Source organism: Balaenoptera physalus (genome assembly GCF_965194825.1).
Source record: "Balaenoptera physalus genome assembly, chromosome: 16".
Taxonomy (NCBI): Eukaryota; Metazoa; Chordata; class Mammalia; order Artiodactyla; family Balaenopteridae; genus Balaenoptera; species Balaenoptera physalus.
Window position 1 is genome coordinate 67277093 of NC_138898.1, and position 22728 is coordinate 67299820.

General features: G+C 45.5%; 1 protein-coding gene across 3 annotated transcripts in view; it reads right to left on the reverse strand.

Moving 5' to 3' along the window:
- ABCC6 (ATP binding cassette subfamily C member 6) overlaps positions 1 to 22728 on the reverse strand; it is a 71447-nt gene that overhangs the window by 14745 nt on the left and 33974 nt on the right. For all 3 annotated transcript variants that reach the window (XM_082432552.1, XM_082432551.1, XM_082432550.1), the window contains 8 exons: positions 21578 to 21745; positions 20670 to 20844; positions 19320 to 19395; positions 16906 to 17026; positions 15157 to 15364; positions 3643 to 3953; positions 2503 to 2702; positions 6 to 132 (listed from right to left, as the gene is read on the reverse strand). In XM_082432552.1, coding sequence (XP_082288678.1) covers positions 6 to 132; positions 2503 to 2702; positions 3643 to 3953; positions 15157 to 15364; positions 16906 to 17026; positions 19320 to 19395; positions 20670 to 20844; positions 21578 to 21745 — 1386 coding nt within the window. The remainder of the gene's footprint in view (positions 1 to 5; positions 133 to 2502; positions 2703 to 3642; positions 3954 to 15156; positions 15365 to 16905; positions 17027 to 19319; positions 19396 to 20669; positions 20845 to 21577; positions 21746 to 22728) is intronic.

Below are 22728 nucleotides of genomic sequence, written 5' to 3' on the forward strand. Positions count from 1 at the left end.
AGTACCTGCAGGGCGGCCGAGACAGAGAAGCCCACGAGGCCGGGGCTGAGGTGGGCCTTGCTCAGGACTGCGCACAGGGCGGCCGCGAACACCAGCCCGTTCCCCACGAGCTCCAGGTTGGAAGCGAGCCACCTGCGAGGGGACAGGTAAGAGTGGGGTCAGTGGGGCCTCTCTGCGGTACCTGCCTCCGTGGGCACAAGGCCTGGACAGCGTGCCGGCTCGAGTGCCCATGGGGTCCCGGCAATGGTCTCCTCCACACCCAGGCCCCACCTGAGCTCAGAGGGGTGGGGGGGTGCCGATGCTGTCCTGTCTCACCTGCGCCCAGCTCAGGGCCTGGCACACAGTAGGTGCTCAAGTAAGCTCTGCTGTGCTGCCGCTTTTCTGTCCCCAGGCTATGCCAAGCCATGTCCCCTGTGTTCCCCCCGCCTGAATCTGACCTCCATCTTCACGTGGCCAACATCTTACCCTCACACAAGGCAGCTCAAGCATCACCTCCTCAGAGAGCCCTCAGGACGACTCCTCCCTTTTATCACTCTGTATAACTAAACTAGTTGATCAGTCCTTGACTGTCGGTCTCCATCAGCAGGCTCATTTGCTCCATGAGGGCAGCAACTTTGTCTTTTTTTTTTTATTAATTAATATTTCATTTTTGGCTGCGTTGGGTCTTCGTTGCTGTGCGTGGGCTTTCTCTAGTTGCAGCGAGTGGGGGCCACTCTTCATTGAGATGCGTGGGCTTCTCATTGCGGTGGCTTCTCTTGTTGCGGAGCATGGGCTCTAGGCGCACGGGCTTCAGTAGTTGTGGCACACAGGCTTCAGTAGTTGTGGCTCGCGGGCTCTAGAGCACAGGCTCAGTAGTTGTGGTGCATGGGCTTAGTTGGTCTGCGGCATGTGGGATCTTCCTGGACCAGGGCTCGAACCTGTGTCCCCTGCACTGGCATGCGGATTCTTAACTACTGCGCCACCAGGGAAGTCCAGCAACTTTCTTTGTCTTGTTCATGGCTCTGTCCCTAGGACCCAGCATAGGACTGAGCACGTAGTAGGTTCTCAACAAATATATATTGAATGGATGAGGAAATTGAATTCCTACTTCTTTTTCCTTTTATTGAATTCCTACTTGACCACTCATTCATGCATTCATTCAGCAGATATGTATTCAGCACCTACTGTGTGCCATGCATGCTGGAGATGCTGGGGACACAGCCGCAAACCAAACAGATAAAAATCCCTGTCTTCAGGGAACTCTGGGCTTCACTGCATATGACACCTAGTCCTCTTAACAACCCCACGATGGGAGGACTGTTGTCCCCATTTGACAGATGAGGACACCGGGACTCAGGAGGGTTAGGTACTTGCCCAAGTCCACACACATAACAAACACCGGGATTTGAAGCCACATCTGCCTGACTGAGGGTCTGCCACTTCCTAGATGGCTGACCCTGGGGGAGTCCCTTCACTTCTCCGAACCCCAGTTTACCCATCTGTGGGAAGAAGTAACGTCTGGCTCATTAGAGTTGGGAGGATTAAATGAGATACACCCACCATATATGGCGCAGAAATCATTGACCCTTCCACAAAGTAGGTGCTTCCTAAATGTTTGTAAGGTCCCTCCTCCCTAGGCTAGGACCCCAGGAAGGGGCAGGGCAGGTCACCCAGAAGGCATATGGCGTTGAGACACTGCCCACAGCTACAGAGCCTCATAGCCCCAGCTGGCTGGGGATCTGGGCAGAAAGAAGGAAGGAATTGACATTTATTGAATTCACACCTACTGTGTGCTTGACCCTCTCCACACTCTGGCACCAGACTGACTGGATGCAAATCCTCACTCCACCATGTATTTGCAGTGTGGCCCTGGGCAAGTTCCTAAATCTCTCTGTGCCTAAGATTCATCATCTATAAGAGTCTCTGCCTGGTGGAGTTGTTAATAGGATTAAATAAATTAATCCACAGAGGATGCTGAGGACTGTGCTGGGCATGTGGTAAGCACATTACAAGGATTAGCTATGAGTGTATTTGTTTAATCTCAGCAGCCACTCCATGAGCGCAAACTCACTTTGACAAATGAGGCTCAGAGAGGTTATGTGACTTGCCCAAGATCATCCAGCTAGTTAAGTTGCAGAGCTGGGATTTGCACCTGTGTCTGTCTGTGCTCAAAGCTTGTGTTCTTATTCTTGCTTAGTACCGAAAGGAGGCTGAGGATGCTTATGTAGCTCCTTTGTCACCAAGGCAACAGAGGCTGGTCTAGTGGCCTGGCAACAGAGGCTTCTTCCCTTTTGCTGACACCTGTACTTCCTGCCCACCTGCTGTTGGGGATCCCTCAGGCCAAGTTCCATCTGCTCACAGTGTGAGCCATGTGCACCCGTGGGATCTAGGCTCTGCTTTACCCTCGACTCGCTGTGTGACCTTGAGCAGGCCACTTGACCTCTCTGACCACACAGTATGACCTTAGGTCTCATCCTCTGGGGACGCAGATGGATTATAGGTTCTTCTCTGCCCCCTTCCTACCTGTCAGCCACCAGCCGCGGGAAACTGACTCTCTGGCTTTCATCCATGTGTGCGTCGTTCTGAGCCACAAAGCGGCCCTGGACCCGGAAGGCCCTGACCACTGCTCCGCCCTGGAACGTCTCGGCCACATGGGAACACACGGATGAGTACCTGGCTGATTCCAGGCGTCTGAGCTGGCACGAGCTGGCCACATACAGGCTCTGAAGTGGGACAGTGGGGAGCAGAGAGATTACAAACACAGAGAGACAGTTTGAGAAGCATTGACATTTACCAAACTATTCCTTTGGTCACAGTGATGAGCTCAGGGATGACACATGCCTCATGAAGGGCCAATCAGAATCTTCCCTGGGATGGATGTACGAATGCTGAGCTGGAGAAAAGGTTGCTTTGTGTTGGGGGTTGCTGAGGTGGGAGGCTGTGAGTACAGGGTTGCAAGGGGGCCATCAGACCTGCCCCCTGGAAAAGGAGTGTGTGCAAAATTAGGCCAAGCAGAGCTGAGCCAGTGATTCTTAAGTGTCAGCATGGATCAGAATTACCTGGAAGGTTCATTAAAACCCAGATTTCTGGGCCTCAGCTCCATAGTATCTGAGTCAGTAGGTCTTGAATGGGGCCTGAGAATATGCATTTCTAACTAGTTCCCAGGTGAAACTGATGCTGCTGGTCTGATACCACACTTCAAGAACCACTAAGGGAAGATATGGAAAGAGTGACAGCATCCTAGTGAGAGCTGACCCCCTGCACCCTGGGAGCATAAGCCATTAAATTCTGTTCTTGTGTTTAAGCTAATTTAAGTTGGTCTCTGGTTCTGGCAACTGAAAGAGTCGAGCCTAATACAATGGTCTTTGAGAGCTTGCAATGCCTTCTTGGTTTCCAGATCATTGGAGAGGAGAAAGCTGATTTCAGCAACAGCAGCAGGATAAACTGTTAGATGTTAAGAACTTTGATGTGAACATTTGGGAGACAGAGATGAGAGTAAGTGTTAGAAACAGACTGTGGTGTCTCTGTCTCTGAGAATTCTTCTAGGGGCAGCTCTTAGATATCCAGCTGGGCAGAACCTCTTACACTGAGTCCTGCCCAGGGACAGGGGACTGGTGGAGGTGACCTCGGCTGGCCCCAGGAGCCTCTCCAACCTCCCCTTACCTGAAACCCGGCATAGAGGAACAGCAGCGGCAGGATGGCCACAACAGCCAGCGGGGTGGTCACCGTCACCACCAGGCCAACTTCCAGGAGTCCGAAGGCATACATCAGCAGAGACCGGACTTTGTCTGGGATGTCCACATCTACTATGTCTGTCTCTTTGGAGAAGCGGTTCAGCAGGTTCCCAATGGGCGTCCGCTCAAAGAAGCCAATAGGAGACTGTGCTACGTCCCACAGGAGCCCCCGGAAGAGCAGGCTGGATGCCCGGATCCCGCCTAGGAGCACTGTGGCCATGGAGGCAAAGAGCCCGATTGCTGGGGAGAGAGAAGGGGGTCAGGGCATAAGGGCTGGAGAACCCCATCACCCTGTGGTGGCTATCTTATGAACTGGCCACCCTGATTTATCCTTTGATGGGACCACCATGCAGTGGGTTGAATAGTGTCTCCCCCCAAATTCGTGTCTACCAGGAACCTCAGAATGTGACCTTATTTGGAAAGAGGGCCTTTGAAGATGTTATTAGTGAAAGAGCTTGAGGTGAAATCCTGGATTTAGGGTGGCTTCTAAATCCAATAACTAGTGTCCTTATAAGGAGAGGAGAGGACACACAGAGACACAGAGAAGAAGATGATGTGAAGACGGAGACAGAGACTGAAGTGATACACCACAAGCCCAGGAATGCCAAGGATGGCTGGCAACCAGCAGAAGCTAGGAGAAAGGCATGGGACAGTTTCTCCTTCAGAGCCTCCAAGAGGGACTAATTTTTGCTGACACCTTGATTTTGGACTTCTGGCTTCAGAACTGTGAGAGAATAAAAATTTCTGTTGTTCTAAGCTACCAAGTTTGTGGTAATCCGTTTTATGGCAGCCCTAGGAAACTAATACACCCCCTTCCTCCCAGTGCCAATCTGTGTGCTTGGAATGGAGCTAACTTCACTCTCTGTTTCTGGGGTGGGGCAAATTTCATCCCTAGCCAATCCAAACCACTGCAGTTGGTTCAGGGGTGAACACATGACCCAAGTCAGGCCAATGAGACCTGGGACTTTGCTGGGACTTTTGGGAAGAGGTACTCACTTTGTGGGATACTATGTTAGCACCAGGGGAAGTAGCCTGCCTGGGCAGGAAGCTATCATAGAGGAAGAAAATGAAGCTAATCTTCCAGCATTTGCTGGACCCCTGGATCCAGCATACCTCAAGCTAGTTACCTATGGATTCCAGTCCCACAAGCCAATAAATTCTCTTGTTGCTTAAGCTAGTTTGAGACATATAGTTTTAAATAGTATATTATACCTATATAGTTTGTAGTTATATTAACCTCAAATAGAGCAGACTTTAGAGTAAGCAAAGTTATCAGGGATAAAGAGGGGCATTACATAATGATAAAGGGGTCAGTTACTCAAGAAGACATAACAATCCTTAATGTGTATTGCCTAACAACAGGGCATCAAAATATGTGAGGCAAAAACTGATAGAACTGCAAGGAGAAATAAATGAATCCATTGTCATAGTTGGAGACTTCAACACCCCTCTATCAGAAAAGGCAGAAAATCCAGCAGGCAGAAAATCAGTAAGGACAGAGATGAACTCAACAACACCATCAATCAACTGGATATAATGGACATCAACAGACCACTTCATCCAACAGCAGCAGAACACAAATTCCTAAGCTCACATGAAACATTCACTAAGATAGACCACATTCTGGACTATAGAATACACCGTAACAAATTTAAAAGAAGAGAAATTATACAATGTCTGTTCTCAGACCACAGTGGAATTATACTAGAAATAACAAATACCTGGAAAATCCCCAATACTTGAATATTAACACATTTCTAAGTAACACGTGGGTCAAAGAAGAAACCTCATGAGAAATTTTAAAATATTTTGAACTAAATGAAAATAAAAACACAACTTACCAAATTTTGGGCATGTAGTGAAAGCAGTACTTAGAGGGAAATGTATTGCATTGAATAAATATATATTAGAAAAAAGAAAGCTCTAAAATCCATCGTCTAAGATTCTACTTTAGGAAACTAGAAAAAGAAGAGAAAATTGAATCCAAAGTGAGCAGAAGAAAAGAAACAATAAAAATTACAGTAGAAATCAGTGAAATTGAAAACAGGAAATCAATGAAACCAAAGCTTAGTTCTTTGAAAAGATCAAAAAATTGATAAGCTTCTAGCCAGGCTAAGAAGAAAGAGAGAAGACACAAATTACTAATATCTGAAAAATTTTTTAAAGGAACATCACTACAGATCCCATGGATATTAAAAGTATAAAAAAGGAATACCACGAACAACTCTATGCCCATAAATTTGATAACCTAGGAGAAATGGACCAGTTCCTTGATAGACACAATCTACTAAAACTTATGCAAGAAGAAATGGACAATCTGAATAGGCCTATAACTATTAAAGAAATTGAATTGACAATTAATAACTTTCCAAAACAGGAACTGCCAGGCCCAGATGAGTTCACTAACAAATATTTAAGGAGAAATTATACCAATTCTCTACACTCTCTTTCAGAGGGTTGAAGCAGAGGGAATACTTCCTAACTTATTCTATGATTCCCTAATACCAAAATCAGACAGACAGTACAAGAAAACTGTATAGACCAATATCTCTCAAGAACGTACATGTAAAAATCTTCAACAAAATATTAGCAAATTAAATCCAACAATGTATGAAAAGAATCATACATCATGACCAAGTGGAATTTATCCCAGATATGCAAGGCTGCTTCAACATTTGAAAAATTGGGACTTCCCTGGTGGTCCAGTTGTTAAGACTCTGCGCTCCCAATGCAGGGGGCCTGGGTTTGATCCCTGGTCAGGGAACTAGATCCTGCATGCCACAGCTAAAGATCCTGCATGCCACAACTAAAGATCCCACATGCGACAATGAAGATCTTGCACGCGGCAATGAAGATCCTGCGTGTGACAACTAAGACCCAGTGCAGCCAAATAAATAAATAAATATTTTAAAAATCTGAAAAATCAATTAATGTAATCTATCACATCAATAGGCTAAAAAAGAAAAATCACCTGATCATATCAATAGATGCAGAAAAAGATTAGACAAAATCCAGTACCTATTCATGATAAAACAAATAAATAAACAAAAACACCCCCCCCCAAAACAAAACCCAAAACCTCTCTCAGTAAAATAGGAATAGAGAACTTCCTCAACTTGATAAAGAATATCTATTAAAAACCTAATGGTGAGAAGCTAACTTAATGGTGAGAAGCTTGGTGCTTTCCCAATAAGATCTGGAACAAGGCAAGAATGTCCCCTCTTACCACTCGTCTTCAACACCCTGCTAGAAGTCCTAGTTAATGCAATAAGATAAGGAAATAAAAGGTATGCAGATTGCCAAGAAAGAAATAAAGCTGTATTTGTTTGCAGATCACATGATCATCTATGCAGAAAATCTGAAAGAACTGACCAAAACCTCCTGAAACTCATAGGCGATTATAGCAACATTCCAGGATGCAAGGTTAGTATGAAAAATTCAATCACTTTCCTATATGCCAGCAATGACCAAGTGGAATTTGAAGTTAAAAACACAATACCATTTACCGCAATACCAATTAGCAACCCCTAAAATGAAATATCGAGGTACAAATCTAACAAAATAAGTATAAGATCTATATGAGGAAAACTACAAAACTCCAATGAACAAATTCAAAGAACTAAATAGAGGTATATTCCATGTTCATAGACAGGAAGAGTCACTATTGTCAAGATGTCAGTTCTTCCCAACTTGATCTAAAATTCAAAGCAATCTCTATCAAAATCCCAGCAAGTTATTTTGTGGACATTGAAAAATTAATTATAAAGTTTATTTGGAGAGGCAAAAGATCCAGAATAGTCAACTCCATATTGAAGGAGAAGAATAAAGTTGGAAGACTGACACTATCTAAATTCCAGACTCTGCTAAAAAAATAAAAACCACAATAATCAAGACTGTGGGGTATATTATGGGGGTAGTAGCCAAGATGGTGGAGTAGGAAGACCCTGAGCTCACCTCCTCCCACAGGCACACCAAAATTAAAACTATTTACACAGCAACCACTGATGAGAAAAACCAGAAGACTAACAGAAAAGATCTTCTGGAACTAAAGATATAAAGAATGAACCACAATGAGATGGGTAGGAGGGGCAGAGACGCAGTATAGTCAAGACCCACACCCCTGGGTGGGTGACTCATAAATGGGTCAATTGCAGAGATTCTCCCCAAAGAGCATGGTGTCTGAGCCCCACATAAGGCTCCCCAGGAAGATGAGCTCTTATGGGAAGATGAGCCCCAGAACACTCGGTTTTGAAGACTAGACTTTCAGGAAATCCAGGGGGCTGTAGGAAATAAAAACTGCATTCTTAAAGGGTGCACAAAAAAAATGAATGTTCCGAGACCCAGGGCAGAAGCAGTAACTTGAAAGGAGCCTGGGTCAGACATACCTGTTGATCTTGGAGAGATCCTGGAGAGCCTTCTGGATAGGCAGGAGGCAACTGGAGTTCACCCTGGGGATACAGATGCTGGCAGCAGCCACTTTGGGTAGCTTGTTTTACCACAAGGACACTGGTGCTGCCAAGTGCCATTTTGGAATACTTCCTTGAGCTTATTAGCCTTGGGACCTGGCCCTGCCCACTAGCCTGTCATCACCAGTAGTGGGATGCCTCAGGCCAAGCAGCTATCCAGGTGAGGACAGCAGGCTGGCTGCCTTAGGACTGCCTGAGTGTCCAGCCACCCCAGGATCCAGCCCCACATACCAGTGCACTGGCACTAGCCCTAGGAACCCTGGGACCCTTCAGTCAGCTGTTAGGACCCAGCCCCACCCACTGGCAGGCCAACACCAACTCTGAGACACCCAGGTCCCTGAATCCAGAGATCCCAGGACCCAGCTCCACCCACAAGCAGTCTCACAGCAGCTTTGGGATACCCTGGACCCCACAGCCAGTCCTGTCAGCAACTGACCTCACCCAGCAGCAGGCCAACATTAGATCTGGGACACCAGCCCTGCAACCAGCCACCCTGGGACCCAGCTCCACCCACCAGTGGGCCAGCACTGCCCTTGGAACCCCTGGGGCTCTGCAGCCAGCTACCTTGTGACCTGGCCCCACCACCAGTGGCTAGCAGCCTCTGCACAAGGCAGGGCCTGGCAACCAACCAGACTAGGGATCAGCCATGACTATCAGACCACCCACAGTAGTCAGCCCACTACAACGGAAGGGCCCATGCAACCCACATAGGGGCAGTCCTAGAGAATATAGCTCTGGTGACAAGAGGGGAGTGTGCAGCTGGGAAATATAGGATGTCTCCTACAAAAAAGCCACTTCTCCAAGATTGGGAAACATAACCAACCTACCAAATACATAGATATGAAAAGAGTGAATTAGGCAAAATGAGGTGACAGAGGAATATGTTCTTAATGAAAGAACAAGATAAAACCCCAGAAGAAGAACTAAGTGAAGTGGAGAGATAAGCCCCAGTAAAGAGTTCAAGGTAATGATCATAAAGATGCTCAAAGAACTTGGGAGAAGAATAGATGAACACAGTGGGAAGCTAGAATTTTTTAACAAAGAGTTAGAAAATATAAAGAAGAACCAAACAGAGCTGAAAAATACAATAACCAAAATAAAAAATACACTAGGAGGAATCAACAGTAGATTAGATGATACAGAGGAATAGATCAGTGAACTGGAAGACAGAGTAGTGGAAATCACTCAAACTGAACAGGAAAAAGGAAAAAAAAATTATTTAGGAGATCTTTGGAACAACAACCAAGGGTACAAACATTCACATTATAGGGGTCGCAGGAGGAGAAGAGAAAGAAAGGGGCAGGGAACATATTTGAAGACATAAGAGTTGAAAACTTCCCTTACCTGGGAATAAAAGCAGACATCCAGGTCCAGGAGTACAGACAGTCACAATAGGATCAACCCAAAGAGGACCACACCAAGACACATTGTAATTAAAATGGCAAAAAATAATGATAAAGAGACAATATTAAAAGCAGCGAGGGAAAAGCTACAAATTATGTGTGAGGGAACTCCCATAAGGCTATCAGCTGACTTTTCAGCAGAAACTGTGCAGGTCAGAAGGGAGTGGCACAATATATTAAAGTAATGAAAGGAAAAAAACTACAACCACTTTCATTCAGATTTGAAGGAGAGATCAAATGTTTTACATACAAGCAAAAGCTAAAAGAGTTCAGCACCAAAAAAACAGCTTGACAAGAAATGTTAAAGGTAATTCACTAAGCAAAAAAGGAAAGCCCACAACTAGAAATACAAACAGTACAAAAGGAAAAATCTCATTGGTAAAAGAAAACATACAGTAAAAGTGCTAAACCAACCACATATAACGCTAATAGAAAGATTAAAAGATGAAAGTCATAAAATCATCTATATCTACAATAAGTAGTTAAGGGATACACAAAACAAAAAGATGTAAAATATGATGTCAAAAACAGTAAATGTGGCAGGGAGAGAGAAAAAAAAGCAAGGTTGTTAAATGCATTCGAACTTAAGATATCAACAACTTAAAAAAACCACACATATATGGATTGCTATATTTACACCACATGCTAACCACAAACCAAAAATCTATAATAGACACACACACAAAAAAAGAGAAATTCAAAAATAACACCAAAGATAGTCATCAAATCACATGGGAAGAGAACAAAAGAAGAAGAAAGGAACAGAAAAGAACTATAAAAACAACCCCAAAATAATGAACAAAATGGCAGTAAGTACATTAAATGTAAATGGACTAAATGCTCCAATCAAAAGACATAGAGTGGCTGAACGGATATAAAAAAAAGACCCACATGTATGCTGCCTACAAGAGACTCATTTTAGACCTAAAGACACACAGAGATTGAAAGTGAGGGGATGGAAAAAGCTACTCCATGCAAATGGAAATGATTATAATAGATGACTATGAACAATTATATGCCAATAAAATGGCCAACCTAGAAGAAATGGACAAATTCCTGGAAACATACAACCTCCCAAGACTGAACAGGAAGAAATAGAAAATATGAACAGACCAATTACCAGGAATGAAATTGAATAAGTAATAAAAAAAAAAATCCCCAACAAACAAAAGTCCAGGACCAGATGGTCCAGACTCTTTAGAGACGAGTTAACATATATCCTTATCAAACTATTCAAAAAATTGCAGAGGAAGGAACACTTCCAAAATCATTCTACGAGGCCAGCATCATCCAGATACCAAAATCAGATAAAGATAAAACAAAAAAAGAAAATTACAGACCAATATCACTGGTGAACATAAATGCAAAAATTCTCAACAAAATATTCACAAACCAAATTCAACAATACATTAAAAGGACCATACACCATGATCAAGTGGGATTTATCCCAGGGATGCAAAGATGGTTTAATATCCACAAAGCAAGCAATGTGATACACCACATTAACAAACTGAAGAATAAAAATCACACGATCATCTCAATAGATATGGAAAAACCATTTGACAAACTACAACATCCATTTATGATAAAAATTCTCAACAAAGCAGAGGGAATACACCTCAACATAATAAAGGCCATACACAACAAGCCCACAGCTAACGTCATACACAGTGGTGAAAAGCTCAAAGCATTTACTCTAGGGTCAGGAACAAGACAAGGATGCCCATTATCACCATTTTTATTCAATATAATATTGGAAGTCTTAACCACAGCAATCAGACAAGAAAAAGAAATAAAAGGAGTCCAAATTGGAAAGGAAGAAGTAAAACTCACCATTTAGAGATGACATGATACTATACATAGAAAATCCTAAAGATGCCACCAAAAAACTACTAGAACCCAACAATGAATTCAGTAAATTTGCAGAATACAAACTTAATATACAGAAATATGTTGCATTTCTATACACTAACAGTGAACTATTAGAAAGGAACTTAACAATCCCATTTACAGTTGCATCAAAAAGAATAAAATATCTTGGAATAAATCTAGCTAAGGAGGTAAAAGACCTTTACTTGGAAAACTGTAAGACACTGTTGAAAGAAACTGAAGATGACACAGATGGAAAGATATACCATACTCATGGATTGGAAGAATTAATATTGTTAAAATCCTCATACTACCCAAGGTAATCAACAGGTTCAATGCAATCCCTATCAAAATACCAATGGCATTTTTCACAGAATTAGAAAAAAATAATTCTAAAATTTGTATGGAAACACAGAAGATCCTCAATGGCCAAAACAATCTTGAGAAAGAAGAACAAAGCTGGAGGTATCACACTCCCTGATTTCAAACTATATTATGAAGCTACAGTCATCAAAACAGTATGGTACTGGCACAAAAACAGACACACAGATCAATGGAACAGAATAGAGAGTCCAGAAATAAACCCACATTATATGGGCAATTAATCTACAAAAAAATATGCAAGAATATACAATGGGGAAAAGACAGCCTCTTCAATATTACTCAGCCCTAAAAAGGAAGGAAACTGGGTCATTTGTAGAGACATGGATGGACCTAGAGGCTGTCATACAGAGTGAAGTAAGACAAAGAGAAAAACAAATATCGTATATTAACACATATATGTGGAATCTAGAAAAATGGTACAGGTGAAATGGTTTGCAAGGCAGAAATAGAGACACAGATGTAGAGAACAAACGTATGGACACCAAGGGCGGAAAGCGGGGGGTGGGGGTGGGATGAATTGGGTGATTGGGATTGACATATATACACTAATATGTATAAAATAGATAACTAATAAGAACTTGCTGTATAGCACAGGGAACTCCACTTCACCGTACAGGAGAAACTAACACAACATTGTAAAACAACTATACCCCAAGTTAAAAAAAAAAAAAAAAAGACATAAGGTTGGATTGGATTAAAAAAAAAAAAAAAGACAGCCTCTTCAGTAAATGGTACTGGGAAACGTGGACACTACATGCAAAAGAATCAAACTGGTACATGCAAAAGAATCAAACTGGACTACTTTCTCATACCATATACAAAAATAAATTCAAAATGGATTAAAGGCTTAAACATAAGACCTGAAACCGTAAAACTTTTAGAAGAAAACAGGCAGTATGCTCTTTGACATTGGCCTTAGTGATATTTTTTTGGATGTGTTCCCTCAGGCAAGAAAACAAAAGCAAAAATAAATAAATGGGACTACAGTAAACTAAAAGGCTTTTGCACAGTGACGTAAACTATCAAGAAAATGAAAAAATCAGCCTACTGAATGGGAGAAGTTATTTGCAAATGATATATCTGATAAGGGGTTAATATCCAAAATATACAAATAACTCATACAACTCAACATCAAAAAATCAAACAACCCAATTAAAAAATGGGCAGAGGATCTGAATGGACATTTTTTCAAAGATGACATACAGATGGTCAACAGGTACATGAAAGGATACTCGACATCACTAGTCATCAGGGAAATGTAAATCAAACCACAATGAGATATCATCTCACACCTGTCAGAATGGCTATTATCAAAAAGACAACAAATAACAAGTGTTGGTGAGGATGTGGAGAAAAGAGAACCCTCGTGCACTGTTGGTGGGAATGTAAACTAGGGCAGCCACTATGGAAAGCTGTATGGGGATTCCTCAAAAAATTAAAAATAGAACTACCATACAATCCAGCAATTCCACTTCTGGATATTTATCCAAAGAAAATGAAAACACTAACTTGAAAAGATATATGCACCCGTATGTTCATTGCAGCAGTATTTACAGTAGCTAAGATATGGAAGAAACATAAGTGCCCACTGACAGATAAATGGATATAGAAGAGGTGGTATATATACAATGGAATATTCCTCAGCCATAAAAAAGAAATGAAATATTGCCATTTGTGACAACATGGGTGGACCTAGAAGGTATTATGCTAAGTGAAATAAGTCAGAGAAACACAAATACTGTATAATTTCACTTATACGTAGAATCTAAAAAACAAATGAACAAGCATAACTAAACAGAAACAGAGTCATAGATACAGAGAAAAAACATGTGGTTGCCAGAGGGGAGGAGCAAAATAGGTGAGGGAGACTAAAAGGTACAAATTTCCATTTGCAAAATAAATGGGTCAGATGTATGAAATATATAGTGTGGGGGAATATAGTGAGTAATTATATAATATCTTTTCATGGTGACAGATCGTAACTAGACTTAGGTGGTCATCATCTTGAAATGTAGAGAAATATCGAATTGCTATGTTGTGTAACAGGAACTAACATTGTGTTGTATGTCAATTATACTTCAAAAACAAACAAACTCATAGATCAGATTTGTGCTTACCAGAGGCGGGGGAATGGGGGGAGGGGGAACTGGATGAAGGCTGTCAAAAGGTACAAACTTGCAGTTATAAGATAACTAAGCACTAGGGGTGTAACGTATAACATGATAAATATAATAAACACTGCTGTGTGTTATGTATGAAAGTTGTTAAGAGAGTAAATCCTAAGAGTTCTCATCACAAGGAAATGTTTTTTCTGTTTCTTTAATTTTGTATTTATATGAGATGACGGATGTTCACTAAACTCACTGTGGTCATCATTTCATGATGTATGTAAGCCAAATCATTATGCTCTACATCTTAAACTTACACAGTGCTGTAAGCCAACTATATCAACAAAACTGGGAAAAAATATTATGGTATAGAACTCAGGAAAAAAAGACTCTGTGGTATTGGTGAAAGAATAGACAACTAGATCAATGAAACGGAGATGAATAGGTGGAGTACAGAGAATTTTAGGGCAGTGAAACTATTCTGTATGATACTGTAACAGTGGATATATGTCATTATACATTTGTCCATCCCATGGAATGTACAACACCAAGAGTGAACCCTGATGAAAACTGCAGACTTTGGCTAACTAGGATGTGTGGATATAGGTTCATTTGTAACAAATGTACCGCTCTGGTGGGGGGATGTTGGTAATGACAGAGGTTATAGATGAGTGGGGAAGTCTCTGTACCTTCTGCTCAATTTTGCTGTGAATGTAAAACTGCTCTAAAAAAACAAATCCAGTTTTTAAAAAGGAAGAGAAGATGGGAGGAGATGATGGTGGGGATGTGATGCAGGGCTCCACCTCCTCTGGGGGATGGGGGTGGGGCAGTGGCAGCAGCGTGGGATTGGGGTGGGGTGCTGGAAGTCACCAGCAGTCAGACCTTGGGGCTGTCCTCAGCTTGGGAGAGGGGCAGAGTCCAGCGGACCTGCTGCCCCACCTAAGTGCTCAGCTGCCCCAGCATCTGGAGGCCAAGATTCTGCCTTTGCTGATGAGGCTGGGAGAGACTCTGAGGCTTCTGTAAAAGTAGGGATGTGCCCTGTCCCCCACTTCCCCAGGCCCATCTTAAGGATGCAGGTCTGTGTTTGGACCCAGGACGTTTGCACAGATGTTCAGGAAGGACAGGGTGAGCCAGGGAGGTGTGGGCGAAGGAGCCCTGAGAAACCCTCGGGTGGAGCTGGAGGATGGAGAGTGAGGAAGGCTGGCAGGGGTACCTTGGAGGCAGCCCAGGAGCCCAAAGACCCAGCCCCGCAGGGCTGCGTGAGTCTGCCGTCCGTCCACGGTGGGGTCATCTGCCCACAGGCTCAGCCAGTAGCCACGGCAGAAGGAGGCCACTTGCTGGCAGAAGAAGAGGAAAAGTGCGTGGAGGCAGAGTGGGGTGCCCACAGCTCGTAGGTAGGTCAGGTACATGGTAGCCTTCACCTGTAGCACACGTAGGAGAGATGGGGGCAGAGAGACACACCAGGGGGAGAGAGGAAAGGCCAGGTGGGGCTCCCCAAAACTTGCCAGTGGGGCAGATGGAACCACCATGCAGTACCTCCCACCTGGAGCATCCTCTCCCCTCCAGGCCCACCCAGCCTCAGGAACCCCTTCCTCTATGGCTCCCATATGGCAGTGGGAGCCTTAAAGGGGACAGGCTGTGGCACTTCCTGAGTTTGGAGTGATTTATTGAACACCTACTATGGGACAAGCATGTGTCTCCATCCTCATCATAATTCCCACCTGACACATAGGGAAACTGAGGCACAGAGAGGTTAAGCCACTTGTTTAAAGTCTGGTTCCTACAAATCTGAAATTCTCCATGCAGCTGCAGCCAGAGTGAACTTTTGAAAACATCCACTTGCTGTTGAAAACATCTTGCTGTTGCTAAGCTGCCCTGGACTTTCTCTTGCTCTGAGAAGAAATTCTAAACCTCTTGTACACTCTTTCACCTTACCTTCTACGCACTATCCGCTGGTCTCATGGGATCCCTTTCTTTTCTCTGGCACCCTAAGCTCCTTCTCACCTCACAGTCTCTGCCCCTGCTGTTCCCTCTGCCTGGAATGCTCCTCCCCCTGCTCTTTCCATGGCTACTTCCTTCGCATCCTTCAGGGACGTCAAATGTCACTCCTCAGAGCATCCTATCCAAGCAGGTCCCTGATCCTTGGTCGGTCCCTGTCTCATCACTTTTTTTATTTTGTTTATAGCATTTATCACTACCTGATATCACCTTGCTTATTAGCATAATTGTTTTCTGACTCTCTCCCCTGCCCCCCACCACTAGCCTGCAAGCTCCACCAAGGCAGAAACTTTGTCTGGCACACAGTGGGGGTTCTGTAAATGTCTTCTGGATGGATGAGTAGGTGGATGGTTGAGTGGGCGAATGGGTGAGTAAATGGGTAGATGGGTGGATGAATAAATGAGCGGGTCTGGAGGAGGGTGGGTGGATAAATGAGCGGATGGGTGGATGGCAGGGTGGCAGATGGGTGGATGGTTGGGTGAGATGGATAGAAGAGTGAGTAGATGGGTAGGTGGATGGATGGGTGAGTGGGATGGATGGGTGAATAGGTGGAAAGGTAAATGGATGGATGAATGAATGAGTAGGTAGGTGGGTGAATGGGTGGGGGATGGGTGGACAAAGCAGCACAGGAGAGAAGAAGTAGTACAAGTTTCAGATTCAGACTGTCCTAGGTTTGAGTCCCAAGTTGGTCACTTGCTAGCTGTGAGAACACAAACAAACGTCTAAACTCTTTAAGAACCCAGTTTCTTCATCTCTAAAATGGAGCTATCACCATCTGATTTTAGGGTGGTTGTGGGCATTAAGAAGTATGAAGTATCTAGAATCTTACGTGGCACATAGTAGGTGTTCAATAAAGGTGAGTCGTCCCCCCCCCCCCAGTGCTGTATCTCTTGGGAGGGCCTGAGTCCCTGGGGGCAGCAGTGGCAGTGGATGTGGAGGAGGGGAGGGAGCAGCGGGTGGTTACCCTGCCATATTGCATGCTGTTCTCTCCTTTTGGCTGTCCTGCCCCCTCCGGATCATCTAGGGGAACCGCTGTCTGGGCCTCTGAAGTGGCGCTGTCCTTCTCAGGGACTAACTTCATGGACCTGTCATTTAGAAGAAATGAGGACAAGTCAGTGTCTCTCTTCATGGGGTGTATATGCCTAACCCTCATGGCCACTGGAAGCCACTGAGCCACTCACTCTCTCATTCATTCATTCAACTAACGTACTGAGCACCAACTAGGTGCCATGCCCCTGTGCTCCCTCTGTGGTGCCCAGCTAGATGCCACCTATCACCCCAGAGTCAGGCAAGCCTGTTCTTCCGGCGCCATCTCACTGAATGAACTTATTTGCCAACTTTGGAACTTGGTTTTCATTTTGGTCTAAGCTTTGCTGCAATCATTTTGCACCTGCTGTTTATTCTCAGATTTGTCAGTCCAGGTTTTCAGGAAGTCAACTTTGCACAATTCAGATGCTGAAGACTTCTTGAATGTTCCTTTTATCTGTGGCTGAGTAGGCTGACAACCTTAAATGTGAATTACCATCTGCTAACTGTGAAACCATGGGCAGCTGACAATCCCTCTGTGCCTCAGTTTCCTCAGGTGTAAAATGGGGATAATCTATGTCTCTCTGTCTGCCTATCTATCTATCTATCCATAAATCAATCTATTTATTCACCTATCCATCTTTGTGATATTGTGGTTTATGTTAAATATATATTTGGTCTTTGACCCCATCCCTGGCACAGAGCTCCTAAAACCCTTGTAAATTCCTAAGTGATAAGAGCCCTAGGAGCATCTTTTGTTCTACTGAGGTGACTCTGGGTGGGCTCCTGGATGGCTCCTGGTTGGGGGCTGGTCACCAGAAAGGCTAAGCCATGAGTAGAAGCTTGGAATCTGCAGCCCCAGCCCCCATTCTCCAGAGAGGGAAGAGGGGCTGGAAATGGAGTTAATAATGGATCATGCCCACACGAGGAAGCCTCCATAAAACCCCAACAGTATGGGATTTGGGGTGCTTCCAGGTTAGTGGACACATCCACATACCCTGAGGTTGATACACTGAGCTCCACGGGGACAGAAGCTCCTGCATGTGGGACCCTCCCAGACCTCGTCCTGTGAGTCTCTTCATCTGGCTGTTCTGTCTCCTTTGTCACATCCTTTAATAAACTGCTAAATGTACATGTTTCCCTGAGTTCTGTGAGCTGTTCTAGCAAATTACTTGAACTCGAGGAGGGGGGGATGCAAACCCCTAATTTGTCCCCAAGTAGGACAGAAGTTGTGGGAACCCTGGGGACCTACTACTTGCAATTGGCATCTTAAGTGGGGGGAGCAGACTTGAGGGACTGAGCCCTTAACCTGTGGGATTTGACATCTCCAGATAGACAGTGTCAGAACTGAGTTGTGGAGAATTGCTTGGTGTGAAGGTTTGCGGGCGCACAGGGGGCACCCATCTGGTGTCAGAGTGAATGTTGTAGTTGTGTGAGAGTAATGGAGAGAAAGAGGGAAGACTAGCAGGTTTTTCCAATACAATATTTATCTACCTACATCTATCTGTCTGTCTGTCTGTCTATGAACTCTACCTATCATCTATCTATCTATCTATTCATCCATTCATCATCTATCTGTTTGTCTATCTGTCACCCTATTTGTCTACCTACCTACTTACCTCTCTACCTATTATCTACCTATCTGGTCTTACTTAGGATACTGTGCACTGTGAAGACGGCGGGCCGGTCCAGTGTGTGGCCCAGGAGTACTCTGGCTGGCTAGCTGGGATGGGAGGAACTGGGGCCCAACCTCAGGGACCGAGGGCCCTCCAGCTCCGCCTGTAGTTCCCTAACAAGCTGGCACTTAAGCTCACACTCTCTGGCTCCCAGTGGTCTGTTGTTCTGTTTCACAAGGTCACTTTCCATAAAAAGGGAGAGCACAGGAGTCCAGCTATGGCCTGGCTAAAGGGGGCTTGAGAAAAGGGGACAGCAGGCCTCCTCCTGGTGACCCCCACCAGCACCAAGTGATGCTGATGTCCTTCAAAGCATGAACGACAGGGCCTGGCACGGACATTAACAGCTATGGCGTGGATCCTTCTTTGGAGCTGGCCCTGCCCCACTCCAGCCATGAGACAACTCTGACAAACTTTAGGGGATTCACCACATCTGAGGGCAAACTGGTCATCCTGTGAACAGAACATGTGGGGACTTAATCATTGTGGCTAATTGATTGTCAGATAGTCTCTGGTGAGTTGTCCCACAGCTGAGCCCCATGGTGGGCTTAAGCAGATGTTCAATCCAGAATGGTTGTGGCCGCCCCCTACCTGCCTGAGATGCAGGTGGTGACACAGCCGCCTTGCTTCAGCCTCGGCTTTTGTGCCCTCCCCAAGCTCTGCACCAGAGCAAACTCACCTCTCTGGCCCACCCTCGGGCCTCCCACCTCCAGCAGAGCCTCTGCGGTCCTTGGCACTGGCCGGGGGTTCTGCTTCTGCAGGGTCAAGGGAGCCATGTCACTCGATGGGGGTCGGTACCTCGGGGTCCGGATGCCAGCTTGGACACCCACTGGCTGTGCAGCTTTCACTCGCTGAGCATCCATTTTCTCTCATCTGGCTCCTTCTCCCTCTCTCCATCCTCCCTGGGTTCTTCCAGGAACATTATTCATTCATTCACTTATTCACTTGGCAAATATAATCAAGCATCTACTATGAACTTGGGGCTGGCAAACAGCAGTAAACACTGCACATAGTCCAACAGCTCGGGTCTCCCCAATACCCTTGCATAAGCAATTCATTGTGTCTGCAATGTTCTTTTCCAGGTAGCTCTCACCCAACCTCAGGTGTCATCTCCCCCAGGGAAGGACCCTCCTGCCCACCATCCCCCAAGCCGGGAGGGTTCCATCTTCAAGCTGCAGGAGGTTGACACCGGGAACCAACACTTAGGGTTTTTACCAGGGTGAGCCAGGGCTCAACAGAGGAGGCAGAGCCTGGGACGGGGGACCTGGCTGTGAGACCCCCTCTGTCATGCAGGGGCAACACACAGCCTGCAGTTGGAGGTTCAAAGCCCAACACTGCCACTTATGAGCCAGGTAGACTTGGACGAGTTCCTTAACTTCTGGGCCTCAGTCCTCATCTATAAAATGGAGCTAAGTACAGTACTGACCTCATAGCGGCTAAGTGGTGATTAAATGAGTGAATGGAGGGGCCCCTGGCTGTTCTTTATCACTCACTGTGGCTGCGCTTGGATCACTGACTTCACTTCCAGAACACTGTCATTTTTCCAGTGGGCACCGTGTTCTCTGGTTTAGTAGAAGTCCTAGCTGGCATGTTGGGGGCCTCTGGCCTCAAGGCACCAAATGACCTCTTTGCTCAGTCTCTGTAGCAGTTTCAAGCACAGACCCTGGAGTTGAACACACCCAAGTTCTAATCTGGTGACCTTGGGCAAATTATTTAACTCTCTTTGGCCTGAGTTGCTCATCTGAAAAGTGGCAGTCATAATTGCAGGTGTCTCCCAGGGGTGTTGTGGAGACCAAATGAGACAATGCATGTTTACAGAAGCACTTAGTATAGCCCCTGGCTCATAGAAGGTGCCACTGGCTCTTACTGGGGGATGGGTGGCCTTGTGGGAGAGGCATCTGCCTCCAGGCCTGGGCCTGCAGGGAGGGTGTGGCCAGAGTGCTCCACTCTGGCCAGTGGGATCTGTGGAACCTTCTCCCCAAGGGTGGCAGAAGCCAGGCACAGAGAACCAGCAAAGCCCAGCCAGTACCTCCTTCTCCTCCATCTCCTGGCTGTCTGGCTCCATCCAGAAGGCCCGCCAGGGTCCCCTTCCTGTGCAGAAGCTCCTGGAAGGAACCCATCTCTGCAATGGCCCCATCTTCCAGCACCACGATCCAATCAGCCTGGGGCAGGACGTGGAGCGCATGGGTGACGAGAATCCGTGTCTGGGCAGGAAGGGATGGAATTTACACTCGTGCGCTTGACCACTGTTCCAGAGCTGGGGGAATGGGCTGGGAGTGTCCTAGGGCTCAGAGTGGGAAAAGCTCTCCTTCTTGTGCTCCTGCCCTTTTTCTCAAAAATAGCACATCCCAACAGTGAAATAAAGGGACTCCTTCAACCTGTCTCGAAACCAGAAGACACGGAGTTCAACTGAACCTGGCCATTGACCTGAGGCAGAGCTGTTGTAGTTTAACCACAGACCCAGAAGCAAGAAATGACTGCTCGGACTTCCCTGGTGGCGCAGTGGTTAAGAATCCGCCTGCCAATGCAGGGGACATGGGTTTGATCCCTGGTCTGGGAAGATCCCACATGCCACAGAGCAACAAAGCCCATGTGCCATAACTACTGAAGCCTGTGCACCTAGAGCCTGTGCTCCGCAACAAGAGAAGCCACCACAATGAGAAGCCCATGCACCGCAACGAAGAGTAGCCCCGCTCACTGCAACTAGAGAAAGCCCGCGCAGCAATGAAGACCCAGCGCAGCCAAAAAAAAAAAAAAGAAATGACTGCTGCTGTGAGCCACTGACATTTGGGGGTTGTTTGTTATGCAGCATTGTCACAGCAAAAGCTGACCATTACAAAGAGGAACATTGGATTCATGGAGGATGGTGGTGAGCAGACTTGGGTTAGGACTTTCTCTGCCTTTGCTTTATGCCCTCAGACATTTTCCCAAACTTACCGTTCCCTGGAGCAGCCCATCAGGCCCGATGACCTGGTTGAAGACATGCTGGCCGACACGGGCGTCCAGGGCTGCCAGGGGGTCATCCAGCAGGTACACAGCAGCCTTCCTGTACACAGCCCGGGCCAGGCTCAGCCGCTGCTTCTGGCCCCCAGAGAGATTCATGCCCTGTGGCCACAAGAGAGAGACAGGGACCTGCATCTATGCCTGCTGGGTGAAGCCGGTGTGACGGGGGCCAGGTCTGCTCATCAGAGTGAGCTATGGCTCATGGTGCCTGTCCTCTAGGGCCACCTCCAGCTTGAAACACTTGCTCTCAAGCCAACATCCCCCCAGCTTTCACCCTGCCTGGCTTCTCCCCTTTCCAGACAAGCTTCCTGCACTCACTGCTCCCTCCACTTGAGTCTGGCTTCTGTTCCCATTTCTCCACTGATACAGCCTTCCTCAAGGACACTGGTCACTCCCCTGTTGCCTAATCCTGCGGTAGCTTTTCTGTCCTTATGTTCTTATTTTCTTTCTTTCTTTTCTTTCTTTCTTTCTTTTCTTTCTTTCTTTCTTTCTTTCTTTCTTTCTTTCTTTCTTTCTTTCTTTCTTTCTTTCTTTCTTTCTTCTTTCTTTCTTTCTTTCTCTTTCTTTCTTTCTTCCTTCCTTCCTTCCTTCCTTCCTTTCTCTTTCTTTCTTTCTCTCTCTCTCCCTCCCTCCCTCCCTCTCTCTTTCTTTCTTTCTTTTTCTTTCTTTCATTTCCTTCCTCCCTTCCTCTCTCCTTTCCTTTTGTTCTTTCACTTATTCATTCATTCCACTCATATTTACTGCATGGCTATTATGTACCCAGCAGTGTTCTAGGCTCTGGGGAAACAGCAATGAACAAAACCTCATCCCTGCTTTCATGGATCCTTCACTCTAATGAGGGTGGGGTGGGAGAGAGATAATCAATAAACACATAAAATGTTATCACCTATCAGATGGTGTTATACACCATGAAGAATAATAGATCAGGGGAAGGGTGTAGGGTGTACTGGTGTGAGCAGGGTTGCTGTGCTGGGTAAGGTGGTCAGGGAAAGCCACTCTCCACTAAGAGACTTGACGGGATGAACCATGTGAACTCCTGAGAAACAGCTTTACAAGCAGACAGAACAGCAGGTGCAAAGGCCCTG